The sequence below is a fragment of the Solanum tuberosum genome, unplaced genomic scaffold, assembly GCF_000226075.1.
Source record: "Solanum tuberosum cultivar DM 1-3 516 R44 unplaced genomic scaffold, SolTub_3.0 scf00574, whole genome shotgun sequence".
In the NCBI taxonomy this organism is placed as follows: domain Eukaryota; kingdom Viridiplantae; phylum Streptophyta; class Magnoliopsida; order Solanales; family Solanaceae; genus Solanum; species Solanum tuberosum.
This window is the reverse complement of record NW_006239489.1, coordinates 200,265-217,235: the sequence shown is the minus strand read 5'-3', so window position 1 is coordinate 217,235 and position 16,971 is coordinate 200,265. Positions and strand designations below refer to the sequence as shown.

The window sequence follows — 16,971 nt, the reverse complement described above, 5'->3', positions numbered from 1 at the left end:
TATGCCATTTTAGTAAAACTTCATGAATATTGACATATTAGACATATTATAGAACATAACCAACATATAAGACATTAACCACATTATAGACATACTCAACATTTTCACCAAGTAGCTCATTTCATCATCCAAGGAACCTTATCTAAAGTTACCTTAAGACACACTTGAGTGAGACATGAAGTGGCCGCCCATACAACCTCTTCATACACACCTAAGTGTTCCTCAAGGCTACTATAGACAAGAACCATCATGCTTCAAGGTAACATACTAAGTAACTCACTTCATTAACATAAGTTATTCATTCAACAAATCATTTAGACAATAAGTCAACATTCTTCTTTTAAAGTCATTTAGGACACATTTATGCATTTAGGGGACTTCACACTTTAGTCATATAGACTTAGAGATATCACTTTAGCACCTTCAAAGGCTACTCGTGCCATGTGTAGATAGCATCCCATACTACTACCTACATGGTGTAGAACCTATCAAATAACTAGAGTTCATATTAAGGGCATCAAGTTCTACATTTAAAGATCCAAGTGTCAAGAGTGCTCATAGCACCAATTTCCAAGAGATTCAATAACAAGGCTCGCCCAATATATACATCATGTCGTCACACCAAGAACAAGTATCAAGAAGGCCCGACGCCCTGTATCAAGAAGGGTCAAAGCCCAATAATCAAGAGAACCAAGAACCATATTAAAAATGGCTTTCTAATCCGTATTTAAAATGGACAACTTACATTCATAAGATGGACTAAAAATCCAGAGTCAAGATGACAAATGATCTGAATCAAGAGGCATGCCAAAAGTGACAAAGTCACAGCCACAAGAAGGACAAGGTCCCAACAAGAGTGCCAGGTGATCAAACAATCCGTACAAGTAGGCGAGTTACACAAATGTCTTTAATGCTTTAAATGATACCAACATGTCAATGCCAAGTGACAAGAGTAACCAATGTATCGAGATAACCCTTCAAATATACAAGAAAATAGCAAGAGTACAAGTACAAGTTTATACACAAACCTCGGGCTTTAGCATAGAAACAGTCCAATAAAACGTCAAGAATCCAAACCGTAGCCGACCAACGTATCAAGGTTCTCAGCTTGTACACGAGTATATATAACCTTCAAAATACAATTACATAACTTATATTAGCTCAGTAATGTCGAAGTAAAAAAGGATCATCATCGCAAGTAAGTCTACCATGTACAATTACAACTATGCTCCCAAAATAGTGAATCAGTTTAGATTTGAAAAGGAAAACGGTAAAACTAGAATTTATAACCTTCATGAAAAATGTAACTACATCTCTTAAGGTTGCAAACAAACAAGAATCACCGCAAAATACATTTTGTACAAAAAGATATATTCAAAACACTAACAGCTGATCATCCAGGATTTCAATTTCTGAAATCTGGCAGAACTTGCCCTTTGTTGCGTCCCATATATCGTGTTCATAACAGTTAAATTAGAGTTTTACATAAACATAAGAGTTGTAGGTATACGAGTTAGCTTTCCAAATCATATTTATTCATTGTAAACGAAGTTCTAGAAAATGAGATATGCATAAATTACCAAACACTACCCAGCTCAGAAACAAATTTCATCACTTACATATGAAAGGAATGACATAGCCTACCGATTCATATTCAACAAAGTTTTTCATTTATCAAGAAGAGCACCTAAGTCTACCAAGTCAAGAGATGACAATCAATAATATAAGGCATTTAACATTCCATCATCTTCATTCATAAGTATTAAGAGAGAACATGCTTTCAATCACAACCCCCTTGTATTTACAACATAATATCACGGTAATACTCAATTATTCCTATAATGTCTTCAAGGCCATGATCATAATTCAAAAGCAACAAGCAACACTTACACCTAAGGTGGATCCAACCTAAGAAGCAATTATAACAATATTAATAGATCAAGCCCTTTTACCACCTTTCAAAGTCCATAAGCCACAATACTCAATTCCATGCCAATTATACAATATTCATCAAGTTAGGTTAACTTACCCTCTTTCCCTAGCTATCTTCATCATCCTCATATTCCAAAAATCAACAATACAATAACAATGATAATAACAACATTCAACTATGCAAGCTAAGCTAAACAATATCCAATAACCAGCATAAAGGCTAAATCCCAATTTATGACTTTTCAAGGCTACTACCTCCCATTATACAATTCAATAACAATTTCCAGCAATTCAACATAGCTAAGATCATATAAGAACAACCCACATCAAACCATTCAATAATCCTTCATCAATTACTCAAAATCAATAGACCAACTTTAGGCCAAATTTAAAGAATTTGAGAAGGCATGGGTTCATAAAGATTTCTTTCTTAAAACCATCAATAATCATTAATAACAACATAAAACATCATTTAAAATCATTTAATGCAAGAACCAATGCTTAGAATTTGAAATCGGGTTTTGTGTATTTGAAAAACCTTGAAAACCTTTTGATTGGGCTCCTTGAAAGAAAGAATAATCAAGGAAAAAAGGATCCCCATACCTTAATCATCAAGAACCAAACGAAATTGAAGAAGAAATCAGTAGCCACCATCAACCCTAGCTCCATCTTTCACCTTAAGCTTCCATGGGGTTCTAGAGAGAACCTTTTTGAACGAGGGGTTTTGATTCTTGAAGAATGAATTACAAAAAAAATACCTTTTTAAATGTTTTAATATCTTATATTGCTATTTAGAAATAATATAAAATATACCCACTTCTTAATTTAACTAAAAATTAATATTTACGAAAACACCCCTTGCTCACGTGGACTTACCAAATAAAACTAAGGCAAAGTCCAAGGGAGCTTCGAAGGGCAGTGATGCCTTTCGCCTTCCTTGGACCCTCTCTTGAACTTATACTTAGTCAAATTTTTAGAAAATTTCCTAACTCCAATTTATGCTAAAACTTTTAAGATTCATATGTTAGACTCTAGTTTCACCTATCAATTTTTAGGGTCACTACAAGCACAAAATAAATGTGCACGACGGGGCTATAGCGGAAGAAAATCCAAGTCAAAACTTTCCCTTCTATTCGAATCAAAAGAAGACAAATAATGCAAGAACAAACTATTTGGGCAGCAAACAAATCAACAAAGCAAGAAAAATAAATCAACACACGAGACACCAAAGTTTAACGTGAAAAACCTCTTCTGTGTGCAGAGTAAAAACCATAAGGCCAAAACTCAACTAAAATCAATAAGAGTTACAAAAATGTTCTCCAAAATGGCCACCAACAAAGTGCCAAACAATGAGCAACACACCTACAAATAGCACCAAAAAACTAGAGAAATAAGAGAAGCAAACACCAAACCGCAACTATTGTTCACGAGCAAAGAATATGGAGATACAAGACTCCAAATCACCCTTTCTCAGTTCCCAATCAAAGATCAAGTTGAAAGGAGCAAGCTGTCCAAAAATCAGCTCAATTAGATAAGAAACGAAACGGGAATCGCGATTTGAACTTGGATGCTAGGGCTTGTGCGAAAATCTGCACTTTCTCACTTTTCTCTCTATGTGGCTGCTCTCAAACTCTTGTGATCTCTCTCGGAGAGTTTCAAATTTGCAATCGATGATAAACTCAGAGGAAAAATGACCATCGTTGTTCCGACTTCGGAGGAAGATCCATCGCTTATCGTCGTTCAGTTCAGCGCTCAGATGTCATGGGCTGACGCTGACCAAGAGGTAATCTTTATCTTGCTCGACAATCTTCTATCACTCGAACTGCGTCTATTTTTATTGCTTGTTTGAAATTTATTTAGCTTAGACAGGATTCTCTCAAACGATTCACGCGTTGTAATCTAGTTATAATTTTCTATTTCAAAAATACTGGTGTTTTAGACAATCTGGATTTGAAATGTGGGTGGTTTAGTAAATTGTTGTATGGAATTTGTGAGGACGGATTCTGAGGCTGGAATTCTATGGCTGTGGTATTTGTATATGTTCTGAATGGATTTATATGACATGTACATAGGTTGCAGAGTGTCAGGTGAATGGGTTGTGTGCCGAGATAGAGAAATAGATAATTGAAGGAAGATATCTAGATTTGTCTTCATTGATGCTCTCTTCTGCGGATTTGATATTTTCTAAAGCTTCTAAGAAAGGTAAAATTCACATTTCAGTTGATTGAAATGATCCAAAGTAGTCTACACGGGAATGGCCGAGTGGTTAAGACTTAGGAGTAACAACATGTAGATCTGTGGTTAAAATCTTTGTAATTACTACACTCAGTGTGAGCCTTTCTATTCCAATCTTGGTGGGTACATTTACCCGATATGTGTGTTGTAACAAGCTACAATTGGATTAGTCAATGTGTATACAAGCTCACCCAACGCTTTTTCACTAAGACCAACAAAATATATAATCCAGAAATTCTCCATACATTATACATAATTTTCTAGAAGACAAGTTCCATCATATTTTAATAAATTCTTGAGTCAAATTATGTTATTATCTAGCACATACGGGACTTCTATCTTTGAGAAAATTGTTTAGAGGCATCTCTTCTTTCTTCATCAATGTGAAGCAACCTCTAATTGTCTGGCACATTGAAACCATCTTTTCACATGTTATGTTTTCCGAATTTTGTTTGTTTTTTGAGTTATGTAATCTGTTTTAATTGGTTTCTACCTCAGATCTTGAGTGCATTTTCACTATATATAATCTGCAACTTTGTTAAGAAACCTGAGAGTTTGGACCAAGTACACGAGATGACAGAGCTCATATCCTTTATACTTTCTCAACAACCAAGTGATAAGCCTGCATTTCGCATAAATGTATCATGTCTTAAAATTAATCACTTTAATTCCTGGAGTTTTTGTTTCTGGTGTCACAATATGCTTTGTTCCTCCTCTCATTTCAACTTGTTCAATCTCTACAACCTGTTGGAGAATCCTTATAGCCATTTCTTTGTGTATATAAAGGCCCTTAATTTGGCCATAAATAGAAAAGTTGCTGAACATTTCTTGCCATATTTCAAAAAGATAGATAGCTTCTTGAAAGAGTGGAATCTTGGAGTCAAAGATCTGAGGGGGTTCTTTCTTAAGATGTCAAACATTCTGAAGGAAACCAAGGGGTATGAGTGAATGAATTGTATTTTCTGGAGAAACCTGTTCTTAAAATTTTCGCATTCTTCTCTGACTCCCATCTATATTTGCAGCTCTGCAAAAACGTCTTTCAAGTTTCTTATAAAGTATTTGGAAACTTTCTCGGATGAAGATGCTTTTGCCTTGAATGAGGCAAAGGAAAAAGCTCTCCATGCAATTATTGCCTTTGTCAAGGCACCTTACATATTTCAAGTATATATATGTTCAACAGTACTCTGATGTTGAATTGCTTGGATAAAAAGGCAACTATTTTCTAATTTGAACAGTCTGTTGTTTTTGTTTTAGATTTCAAATCGCCAAATTCTTTCTTTTCCCACGCTCTGTCGGTATCTTGTAGAGTGTTTTTTTGGATGCATTGGATACGTTCTATTGCTAGCATGTAATTGTATAGGTGCATCAAATTAAACTCTTGTATTAGAGTTACCGTATACCTAATATTGGTGGGAGGTGATATGTATACTATGGAATTAGTTTGAGAGTATGAAAGTTGGCTCGGACACCAGGGTTATCCAAAAAAAAAGACTATTATTATACGACATGATTGTCTCCCTCATCACTGTTAATCTGAGTGATTTGCTACGTAGCTGGAATTAAGCAACCAACATCATACACGATGTGTTCTGATTTTTACTATTCTGGGTAAACTACTTGCCATATTTACTCTTGACTTTTAATATGATAGTGTGGTTTGCTAGATATACCTATTATAGTCTAATTGGAGAAACATGTTAAACATGCTCTAGCATATTAGCTTTTGAAGATCTTTCTCACTGGTAGGTTAGATGATTATATGAATTTCCAGGAGGCAAATTCAGAATTATTAAAAACCTAAGGTCAGTACTTAAATTTCTGCTAAATGGAACTTTGGTGTATTTTATGAGTGAACCCTTGAATTTATAATGCTACCCTTGGCCTGATTCTTCTGGTTAATGCAACAGGACTTCTCCATGAAGATTGTGTAGAAAAAATGATATTATTGACCTTGGTAGATCTTGGCATGACGGAAACTGGTCAAATTCCTTATTCCATGATCAAAGACACATTGAAGGTACATTTATTGTCCATGGCTTGTAGTTTGTATTCGTGCTCCCCAGTTTGGTCGTACCATTGGTCTTTTGCTTTTTGCAGATCGATGATATTGAGGTGGAATCGTGGGTTGTTAAGGCAATTTCAGTTAAGTTACTCATCTGCAAGATAGATCAAATGAACCAAGTAATAATTGTGAGGTGTTCTTTCTGTGGTGGTCGTCTTTTATTATCATTGCCTCTACTTTGGTTGTATAAGTTAACTCTGGTTAGTTAAGCTTTTATTGTTCATTATTCGTAACATTTTTCTTTTCCTTCGAATGAATGTTGTGCAGCCGATGTACAGAGCGTGTGTTTGGGACAAGTCAGTGACAATTGCTTCGAGCAAAGCTTGTGACCTAGAGAGTAAGTCACATTCTTCTTAAACTCTATTCATATAGTCAATTTGGGTTCTAAGAGCGGGTGTGACTAGTTACCATGATTCTTGTTGCTGCTCTTCCAGAGCCTTTAGACACATAGTGATGCAGAGAGCATATTTCTATTATCCTTCCACTTCATTTAGTTAGATATCCTTAACATCTAATTCTCATTTATAATGATTATTGTGATCTCTGTGTTTGATTAATGTTGATGAGTATAAACTGTTTATAGGGAAATATTGCAGGTGTTATTAGTACAATTCATGCTAACAAGATAAGTTGAAGATAGCACACAAACAATGCAAGGATTAGCGATCCACTGAAGGTTCTTTTTGTTAGTTATATGCGAAAATCATCTTCTTTAAATTTCTTGGAGACTAGATTAATTAGTTCCCATTTAGAGTCATCTCTTTCAAGCAGAAATTTTGACATTATTCTTTCTGCATCAAATTTCTCTGAGTTTCTTAAGCTGCACTTGCTTTTTTTTCCAAACAAGTTTACATATGTAGTTTTATGAGATTACAGGGTTTTAATTATAATTTGCAATTGATTCCAGTATTTCAATGTCCAACTTTCAATTTTTTCGGCATCCTTGGAACATGCCTAAGAAATATAAAGGTGTCAAAAAAAAATTTTGGAGATAAAGTTGCCTCCATTGTTTCCACCTTTTAAAATTAGGAGGTGTGTCTAGAGTTGTTGTCGTTCTCTTAGTAGACGATTTGGTGTGGTGGATAAAGGGAGACAATTCTGATATACATTTTTAGTATCCTTTTTGTTGCACAATCTGTGTTTAAAACAGTAATACTGATTACAATAAACTTTGGAAAAATACGAAGTTACCAAAGTTTAATTAACCAGTGAAGAACAAAAGAACATAATTTAATTCACAAAACTAAAATTTGTAAAAACATACCAGAATCTGGAAAAACAAAACAGGAAGAAGATCAATCCCACTAAATGCACAGTGTCCCCTTAAGGAAATTATTTCCCTCTAGTATTTCTGAGGTTTGATTTGGAATATGTCCTCCCAGGATAGAATGATCTCAATCACCAGTGTATTGATACGCAAAACTCTGGTGTCAGCGAGCCACTCAACGGTAGTAAAGTACACGAAAAATATTTGTGCAGAAGAAGAAGAAGAAATCAGAAACTTTCGTAAGTAAAAAGTTTGAAGGATTACGAGTATTTATAGCCAAGAGGAACTGGTTCCGAAAGGTTGCAACCTTTCAGAATCTACACGACCATTCATGAAAGTTTGCAACCTTTCAAACGGTCATGGTTGTTCCTGAAAGTTGGGAAAGAATTTAAATAAAACGGGTCGCGCGGATCCGAGTCGGGTCGGAATTTCGGTTATAATACAATACTTTGTCCAAAAACTAATCTCTCGATCGATCATTTTCCAAAGACGCCAAAGCCGAGCCGAGCGAGCGACGACGACGGCGCGAGGAGATCCCTCTTTCCAACCCTTTTAACAACTAATAGAAGTGTTTCTCTATTTAAACACATCTATTTTCTTTTCCACCACCAATGAGGGAGAAATGATTTTTCTTAAAGTATAAGAGAATTTTTTCCAATTCCTCTTTTTATCTTCCCTCTATTTCCCATGAACTCTTGTTATACCCAACACTTTTGACACGTTTGGTGTAATAGATAAAATGAAATCATCATACTAGTACCCTTCATTTGGTAGATATGACATTTGATTGACGATTTAGAAATCTACATAACTAATATCATCATTACTAATGCAAGCAGTCTAAATAGACTAGAGCATATTTTTTTATATATAAAAAGCAAAACGGACAAAAAAGATGAAGTGGTAGAAAGTTTGTATCTTCTGCAGTCTTTCTTTTCCTCTAATAATGCACGCATTATTAGGTGGGGACCCCCCTACCTAAAAAAGAGACCATTTATTAGTGATCCGTGAACACCTTCATAATATTCATGAGTCAATAGTCAGCAATAATAGTGTGAGATTTCTAAAATGAGGAGCTTTACTTTCTTTTGCCTATCCATGGTGATGATAGCGAAGATTTTGCTCTCTGCTTCTTCGGTGACACACGGGACGATGATCGTTGATAGGCAGTGGAACGGCACCGGAGAAATGGATGGTATTAATTGGCAGGTTAGTCTTGCAGGTGGTGGAAATTACTTGTCTTTCAAAGTTATTAACGATAAGCCGCCGATCTGCAACGAGAAAGTGTACGGGAATTGCATAGGGGACAAGAAGCCTGGGCAACGGCCATGTACCTACTACAATAACTGCAAGCGTTCTCCAGGTTAAAACTGAATCTATGAAGTTAAAGTGACTTTAGAGTGATTTCTCTACCTATAAATAGGGTTATCATTTACCCTTATAAGTGACACGAGAAGACATTTGAATAAAGATGATCTCTTGTCTATATATCTTTTATATTACTTATGTTTTATAAGGAGCTAGGGGAGGGGTATTGTTAATTTCTGTTACTACATCTTATAGTGGCCAAAAAGAAATGTGTGTGTGGCTGCTGGACGTGGAATTCTCACCACTAAACTACAATCACTCTCTGTGTTCATGATAATGATTATAAATTGATTAAGTTATGTAAATGAACATAACCTGTGTGTATATACTTCCAAAATGGCAAGATTTACATATGTTCATATTATCTTTTTCCCAATTTATGTATTTCGAGAATTGAATTGAATTTTGATTTTGAATTCAAGCGTGAAATCTTAAAATGTGTTTTGAAATAAAATTTACATATTTGAAAACTACTTAAAATGTATTATAAATTACAGTAATAATTTATATTCAGATAGTATTTATTTAAAACATGCATATATGAAAGAATAAAAATTTAAATTTCGAAATTCGAAAAGTGTCACAATTGAAACGGAGGGAGGAGCACTCAAATTATATAAAAGTACTACCACTTGTTCTCTTAATTAATGTGGGAAACTAGTGTAAAAATTATGCAACATGGAGTTTGATGAGCTTTCACAATTCAGACAGAAGATAACAATTAAGATCGTATTGACCACAAAAGTCTTATTCGGAGTATTCTTTTTAATGTAATAGATAATAATGTAAAATCGTGTCGAGAACAAATGAAAATGAAGTGATCATTTAATGGAGTTTTAGGGAGCCAAATAATTAACAGGATTAATCAACCAACTCGTACAAATTTAAGCAAATTAATGATTCGTTTATTTATTATATTTGGTTTATTTTGATTCACCAAATTTAAATATTTAGTCTAGAATTTGCTCTTAAATATTTTCAATTACACTAATTTCAATTACCTGATGGCTTTCCAAACAGACCTTATATATTTGGCACGGAGAAATATTTTTGTAGGAAACTAAACTTTTTTAAAATTGAAAAAATAAATATGATTGTCTCCCCCATCGTCACTGTTGAGAGTTTTTTATCAAAAACATTCTTAAACAGTTAAACTATACCCCCAACTTAAAGTACATTATTAAATTGTTTTTCTTAATCCCTCAATTATTTAAAATTTGACATCTTTCATCCTTTTGTTAAAATTTGTCAAAAATTAGCAAATTCTTCACAAAAAACATATACGATTCACGCTATTCTCAACAAAACTCCTTAAATCACCCCAATAAATCAATATTGTTCATTCTACGTACATCTAAAATAATATTGTGAATTTTATTTAGCAACACCGTTTTACATAGTCTTCCTTTTAATTAATAAACAATTTTGTTTTTATTTACTTTTCATTGGATTTGATATCAAAGAATTATCAGTTGAAATATTTTCTTCTCACTGAATCTGTAAAAAGTGGTATAGATCGGAGACTTTTACTTCTAATAATGGAAAACGAAACTCGAGTACTAGAGATCAAAATCAGCTGAATCTTGATCACCTCAAGTATCGATTTGCCCCAAAAAAATTATAGATCTAACGATATTTTGACTTTAATTTGCAAGGTGAAGATGATGTGAAATTAAGCTCCAACTCCATTCAATTGGTGAAAAAGAAGAGCAGATCATGTCTCCTCATAGACTCACACTATCCTAACATATTTTTTAAACAACAAACAAGAGTTTTAAAAAAATATTTTTTATTTTATTTTTGGAAGCTTTTTCCAACAGATAATAAAATTATACATTTTTTTATAAGAATAATATGAATTGCATATGTTTTTGTGTGGAATTCGCTAATTTTTTGACAAATTTTAACAGAGGGATAAAAGTTGTTAAGTTTTAAATACTCGAAAGATATTTTTTGTTAAAGAAGGATAATTTAAGGATATAGATTAAGTTGGGGTATAGTTTAAAGATGTTTTTAACCAAAAACTTTCACCGTTGATCTAAGTGATTTTCTGGGTAGCTAGAATTAAGCAGCCAACATCATACAATATACATGATGTGGTTTGATTTATACTATTATGGGTAAACTAGTTTGAATTTTGCCAATTCTCAGTTTTTAGGATCTAAAAAAGCCTGCATCAAAGTTTTTAGAGAAAAATGTTATGTAGTAGTTCACTAACATGATCATATCTAAGAGACTAAGACCTATCAAAAATCAATTGAACCCAGGGGTACAAATCTGTAGAAATAGACATACGAAGTAGCCGAAGGGGGTTCGACATTTACTATATATACATAAAAAAATATTTTAATCATGTATAAATAATATAATTTTCCGCTGAAGGGGGTTCGGATGAACCCCTTAGTATAAGGTGGCACAGCCTCTGATTGAACCATGTAATATTTGGTTATATTTTTAATTCGTCTTTTCCACATGTTAGTTTGAGTAGTTAAACACTTAAAATTTGTGTTTTGTTAATAGGTGGTATCAAGATTTGAATTTGTAACTTCTATATCTATATATGGAAATGTACGATCAACTCATCTAAGCACTTAAATGTCAAAAGCACACCTAAATTATCTTCTTTTTTTGAGTTTCATATCTAAACTATCACTTATTAGCTTGAGAAAAACACATCTCTCTTTTATAACACTCTTATCATGGTGTGTGTAATACAATCTCTGTTTTATTAAAAATTTACCACATCACACTTCACATGCACAAAATTTTTCACCTTGACAAAAATTAATAAATTATTAGTATTAGTTAAAATTAAAGATTTAAAAACTATTATTCATTATTTTTTTTATAAAATAAAATTTAAAATATTTTTCTTACCCCAATCCATCACTTCATTTCACCCCCCCCCCCCCTTCAAATACTAACTTAGATATTATTTTATTTTCTTAAAAGAATATTTTACCCACTTCACCTAACGTCCGCTTTCAAAAAAAATTTCTTGTTTTGTGTTAGATATATACATATCAAAAATATTTTTTTCTTGCCGCTGCAAGACTTTTTTTAAAATAAATTTTTTATTTATATTATATTCAGTAAACAAGTAGAAAAAATTCCTAAAAATATATCTAACTTTTTTTTTATCAAACAAATAAACCTTACGCTCAAAACCATTTTTGATAAATCTAACCCAATTTTCGTATCTTTAATTTGATACCTCCTGTTATTTGCTTGTTTCTCTCACATGGAGTTTTAAACTTTTGTTTGCTCATTATCTCTGACTGAATCACTTTTGAAAAGGATGAAAGCTAGAAATTTTTCTAAATTTAGAATTAGTTCAAACTTCATAAATATCGGTTTATAAAGCATTATATGAAAATATTTTAACTACTTGCTTTCATCTTGTTTAATCCGTATGTCTGATTTTTAAATAATAAGCTTTTACAAACACATTGGGTTTATAAAAATTCTGCTAGTTTTGGATTGGAAGTTGTTGTTCTTAAAGAAAGAAAAAAGAGGAAGAAAAAAATAGAAAAAACATTTAAATTGACAGTGAAACGGATTTGGGTTGGGTGGAGTTTATTTTATTTGATAAAAAGAAATTTGCTGGACCAATGAAATTTGGCCACTTGTTTAATTAAATTCACATTAGATTTTTGTTAACTAAAGGGTATTTTTGAGTCCAAACAAAATGTTGAGACCATTTTTAAACCAATAGGTTGAAGCAACCATTTCTAATAGGTTAAGGGTATTTTTGAGTCTTTTTCCAATTTTTTATTAATATTAATAGTTTATTATTTAATTTTGGTCAATGTAAATATTTAATTCATGTGGAATGTCAGGTGTGAAGTTTTTTCAAATAAAATAGAGAGTGCATTACACACACTACTGAGTTATGTTTGTCAAATTAATAAATGATAGTTTATGTATGAAACTCAAACTTTCAATAGTTTAGATATTAAACTCCCAAAAAAAAAGATAGGGTAGATGTATTTTTCACGCTTATCTAAGTTATTACAAGGAACATATTTTTTGCTATCAAACGCAAAAATGGACAAAAAAGATAACTGGTAGAAAGTCTGCATCTTCTGTACTGAGGGCAGAGCCACCTTGTACTAATGCGGTTGATCGAATCCCTTCGACAGAAAATTATATTATTTATATATGGTTAAAATAATTTTTTATGTATATATTGTATATGTCAAATCCCCTTCGATTACTTTGTGTGTTTATTTCTACAGATTTTGAACCCCTTATAAAAAATTCTGACTCTGCCATTATCTGTAGTATTTCTTTTGTCTAATAATGCATTATTAGGGGTCCTTAAAATAATAGACCCTTTATTAGTGATGTGTGAATATTCACCTTCATAATATTCATAGGAACAAGGCAATAATAGCTAAAATGAGGAGCTTCATTTTCTTTTGCCTATCCATGGTGATGATAACGGAGATTTTACTCTCTGCTTCTTCGGTAACAATGAACGTTGATTTGCGGTCGAACAGCACCGGAGAAATCGATGGTATTAATTGGCAGGTTAGTCTTGCAGGTGGTGAAAAGTACCTCTCTTACCCAGCTACTTTGCAGCGGCCACCGGTCTGCAACGAGGGAGTCTACGGCAGTTGCGTGGACAAGAAAACTGGCAAATTACGCACATGTTCGCTCTACACTAGATGCGACCATTCTTCAGGTTGATTCATCCGTCAAGTTAGCCGGAATATTGTTACTCTCTTTATCTCAATTTACGTCACACTTCCATTTTTCGACAGTTTAAAGTAGTGGCCAAAAAGAATATATGTGGCTGCTGGGATTCGAGCCCAGGTCTCCACGGCCACAACGTGGAATTCTCACCACTAAACTACAGCCACTTTGTTGATTTTCGATATAGTGTAAAGATTATAAGTTATGTAAAAGATTTAGATATGCTCATATTGTCTTTGTCCCGGTTTATATGGCACAAGTTAAATTTCAAAGATTAAACTTTAATTTTAATTGTGAATTTATGTATGAAATCTTAAAGTGTGATTTGAAATAAAATTTACATATATAAATTATCATATGATTTATATTCAGATCTTTTTTTATTTGAATCTCAAAATCCATAAAATGTAAAATTAGATCGGAGCGAGTATTTAGTTACTTTTCCTTCATTTATCCTTCTCTAATTTTGTCCTTGGTCTCTTTTGAGTACTTCTCTTTCCTACTCTAAAAGAATACTGTCTATCTCCTCTTTTAAAAACTAAATAAAATTAGTAAGTTCTCGTGTTGATTGCAAGTGTTAAACAAATTGTCATTAAATATTACTCTAAATAAAAAAAAATTAACTCATAAATCGAAGATTACTCAAAATTATATAGTAGTACTACTTGTTCTCTAAAATAATAATGTGGGAAACTATAACAATTATGCAATGTGGAGTTTGGTAAGCTTTCACAATCATAGGCAAAAGATAATAATTGAGATCGTACGTCCATAGCAGCCACAAAAATCTTATTTGGAGTATTCTTTTTATATGGACTTAATGTAATACTAGAAAATAATATAAAGTCGTTTCGAGAATAAATGAAAATGAAGTGGTCATTCAATGGAGTTTTACACTCTGTTTGGATCATTGCTACGCATTCTTTCATAATGTATTGTATACGTTTGTACTCTATTGTACTATACTATACTGTATGGTAGATACAATGTTTGGCTAGACTGTATTGTTTGTTGTTGTTTAATAACATTTTAATTGTTTGGTTTGATTGTATCGTACTGTATTGTAATTTATAAATTTACTAAAATATCCTTAATTATTCTAGGGTAGGAGGTTTGACTAGAATTAAATAATATAAGGTAAAGGGTAAAATAATATTTTGAAATATTATGTAAAGATATAATTGGAAAAAGAAATTAAGTAACAATGGGAACACACCCAAATCGGTTGTTCCATAAAATAGGGGTTTTCATTGTTACGTAACAACGAAATTTAACAATACAATATATTTTAAGTAACAATCAAAACAAACATTGCAGGTATAGTAACAATACAATACAATGGATAACAATGATCCAAACAGAGTGTTAGGGAGCTAAATTAGCATGATTAATCAACCAACTTATAAAAAATTGAGCGGATTAATAATTCATTTATTTATTATATTTGATTTATTTTGATTCGCCCAATTTAAATTATCCAAAATTGAGGTAGGTTAATGTCTCTTCCTTCTCCCATCCCCCTTCTTTTTGACAATGAAATGAATACAACACAAGTTTTTGTAATCTAACGTAAGAGTTAAATATATAATACTCTGCAAATACAATTAGCAGTAAAGTAGAAAGGGATACTAGTCTGTCTGGCCATATAAATTATTTATTTATTTCCGAATGATTTTCCACTTATTTGAATTCAGCGTTTGGTCATGAAAATTTCAAATCCAATTTGAAGTTGTATTTTAAAATTGAAAAACAACCTATAACATGTGTTTCCAACAGACTTTTATTTTTGAAGTTGTATTAATTAAGTACATTCACGGATAAAAATGTTTGAAATATTATTTGTAATAAATATAATCAAACACAACTCAATCTTCAACTTCAACTCCATAAATTTCAAATAAAATGAGAAATATTTGAAACCAATGCGCGCCTATTAAATAATAGTTCCCTACTACTCCCCTAGTGCTAATATTATTGGACAAAGAAAAAAGATTAAGGATTCAAGTATAACCTATCTAATATTGATTTGAGATGAACTTCTATGATGTGCTAATACTGAACATAGAAAAAATATTGAACCTTATTAGTGAAGAGAACATATATGCTCTACTTGGCTAATGAAGAATATAATTGCTCTATTTTCAATATCTCAAGGACATATTTGCTTCATTTTCAAGGATAATTTTATGTAAAAAAAATGTAAACGGATGAAATAAATATTCCTCCAATTTCTCTAAATATATAATTAGGCTAAATACATTGATAGTACTTTAAACTTGTCAGTAAATTTCAGTTACACATTTGAATTATGACATGTTTTAATTAAGCAATCGCTCAAATGATAAAGTGTTTTTGTTAGATGCTTTCGATTTATATTTTGAAAAAGTTTTTGCACATGCTCTTAAGCTTCCATTTTATAAATGAGCTAATCACATAAAACATGTCTCCTATTTTAATTGTACACATCAACATTAATTGAAACATACATGAGATGTGAAAATTATCTAATATACTATTTTATTATGTGTTCAAATGCTGTAATATTGAATAATCAAAATATGTTATAATTTCAACGTCTATATAAAAATTACTGAGATTCTGCAGTGTATTCAGCCATACACAGAAAGACATTTTTCCCGTATTTTCCTTTTACAATCGTTGTCTCAGATGTCATGGGCCGCTATCAACCCAATATGTCCAAACAGTAAATGGGCTTCATTTGTGGTCATTTTTGGTCGAAGATTTTATGTCTAAATTTACCTAACTATTTAATTTTTAAAATTTAAATTGTATCACATAAATTGAAATAAAAGGAGCATTAATATAAGTTGTGTTTATTTTCAGTATAATATTTTGTAACGACCTGCTCCCGTTGTTATAGAAAAGCCAACGGGAAAAAATTTTGGGCCAGAAAACTTTTTGGTAGTAACTTGGATTTTCTCAACCTAGTCCAGATTTGGACGAAATCGAAGTCAGTAAGGTCTAGGGAAATCTGATAACAATTGGGAGATCTAATTATGAATTTGATCATATGAGTAGATAGCTAAGACGTTGAGGAACCCGTACGACTTTACAGAATTAAATTCGGGTGGGTAGAACTCCCGAAACTGATCTTAGCGTGAACAGATATTTTCTGAGTGTCATGGGATGAAGGTGTGTTGTGAAATGGGGGTTTGGAATTCTTAAATTTGCTCACTGTTTTCGTGCAAGCCGCTAAGACGGAATTTTTCCACCAGGGCGGGGCCACTGTAGCTGGGTGAGGACCGTTGTGGCGGGACAGACGCGACTTAAGTGGGAAATAAACCCCAAAAATGTTTTATTCTGCAAGTTTCGACTTTGAGAACTAAGGAACGACCCAAGGTGTTTTCTTGACAGTTTTCCACCATTCTTGAGGCTAAAGGTAAGGTTT

The 16,971-nt window shown here is 32.5% G+C and overlaps 2 protein-coding genes, 1 non-coding gene and 1 pseudogene across 3 annotated transcripts in view; 2 read left to right on the top strand and 2 right to left on the bottom strand.

Moving 5' to 3' along the window:
- LOC107058618 (retrovirus-related Pol polyprotein from transposon TNT 1-94) overlaps positions 1-2,601 on the bottom strand; it is an 11,526-nt gene extending 8,925 nt beyond the window's left edge. The window contains 1 exon segment of the mRNA XM_015304529.1: positions 2,536-2,601. Coding sequence (XP_015160015.1) covers positions 2,536-2,601 — 66 coding nt within the window.
- A 1,021-nt stretch (positions 2,602-3,622) lies between these two features.
- On the top strand, positions 3,623-6,921 carry LOC102603036 (eukaryotic translation initiation factor 3 subunit M-like; annotated as a pseudogene).
- Positions 6,922-8,479: 1,558 nt separating this feature from the next.
- LOC102600341 (protein RALF-like 27) lies at positions 8,480-8,864 on the top strand. Its single transcript, XM_006365597.2, has one exon. It carries the CDS (start codon positions 8,565-8,567, stop codon positions 8,862-8,864), a length of 300 nt encoding a protein of 99 aa, XP_006365659.1. The 5' UTR covers positions 8,480-8,564.
- A 4,793-nt stretch (positions 8,865-13,657) lies between these two features.
- Positions 13,658-13,729, bottom strand: TRNAH-GUG (transfer RNA histidine(anticodon GUG)). Its single transcript has one exon. It is a non-coding gene; the product is annotated as a tRNA-His (tRNA).
- Positions 13,730-16,971: the final 3,242 nt, after the last annotated feature.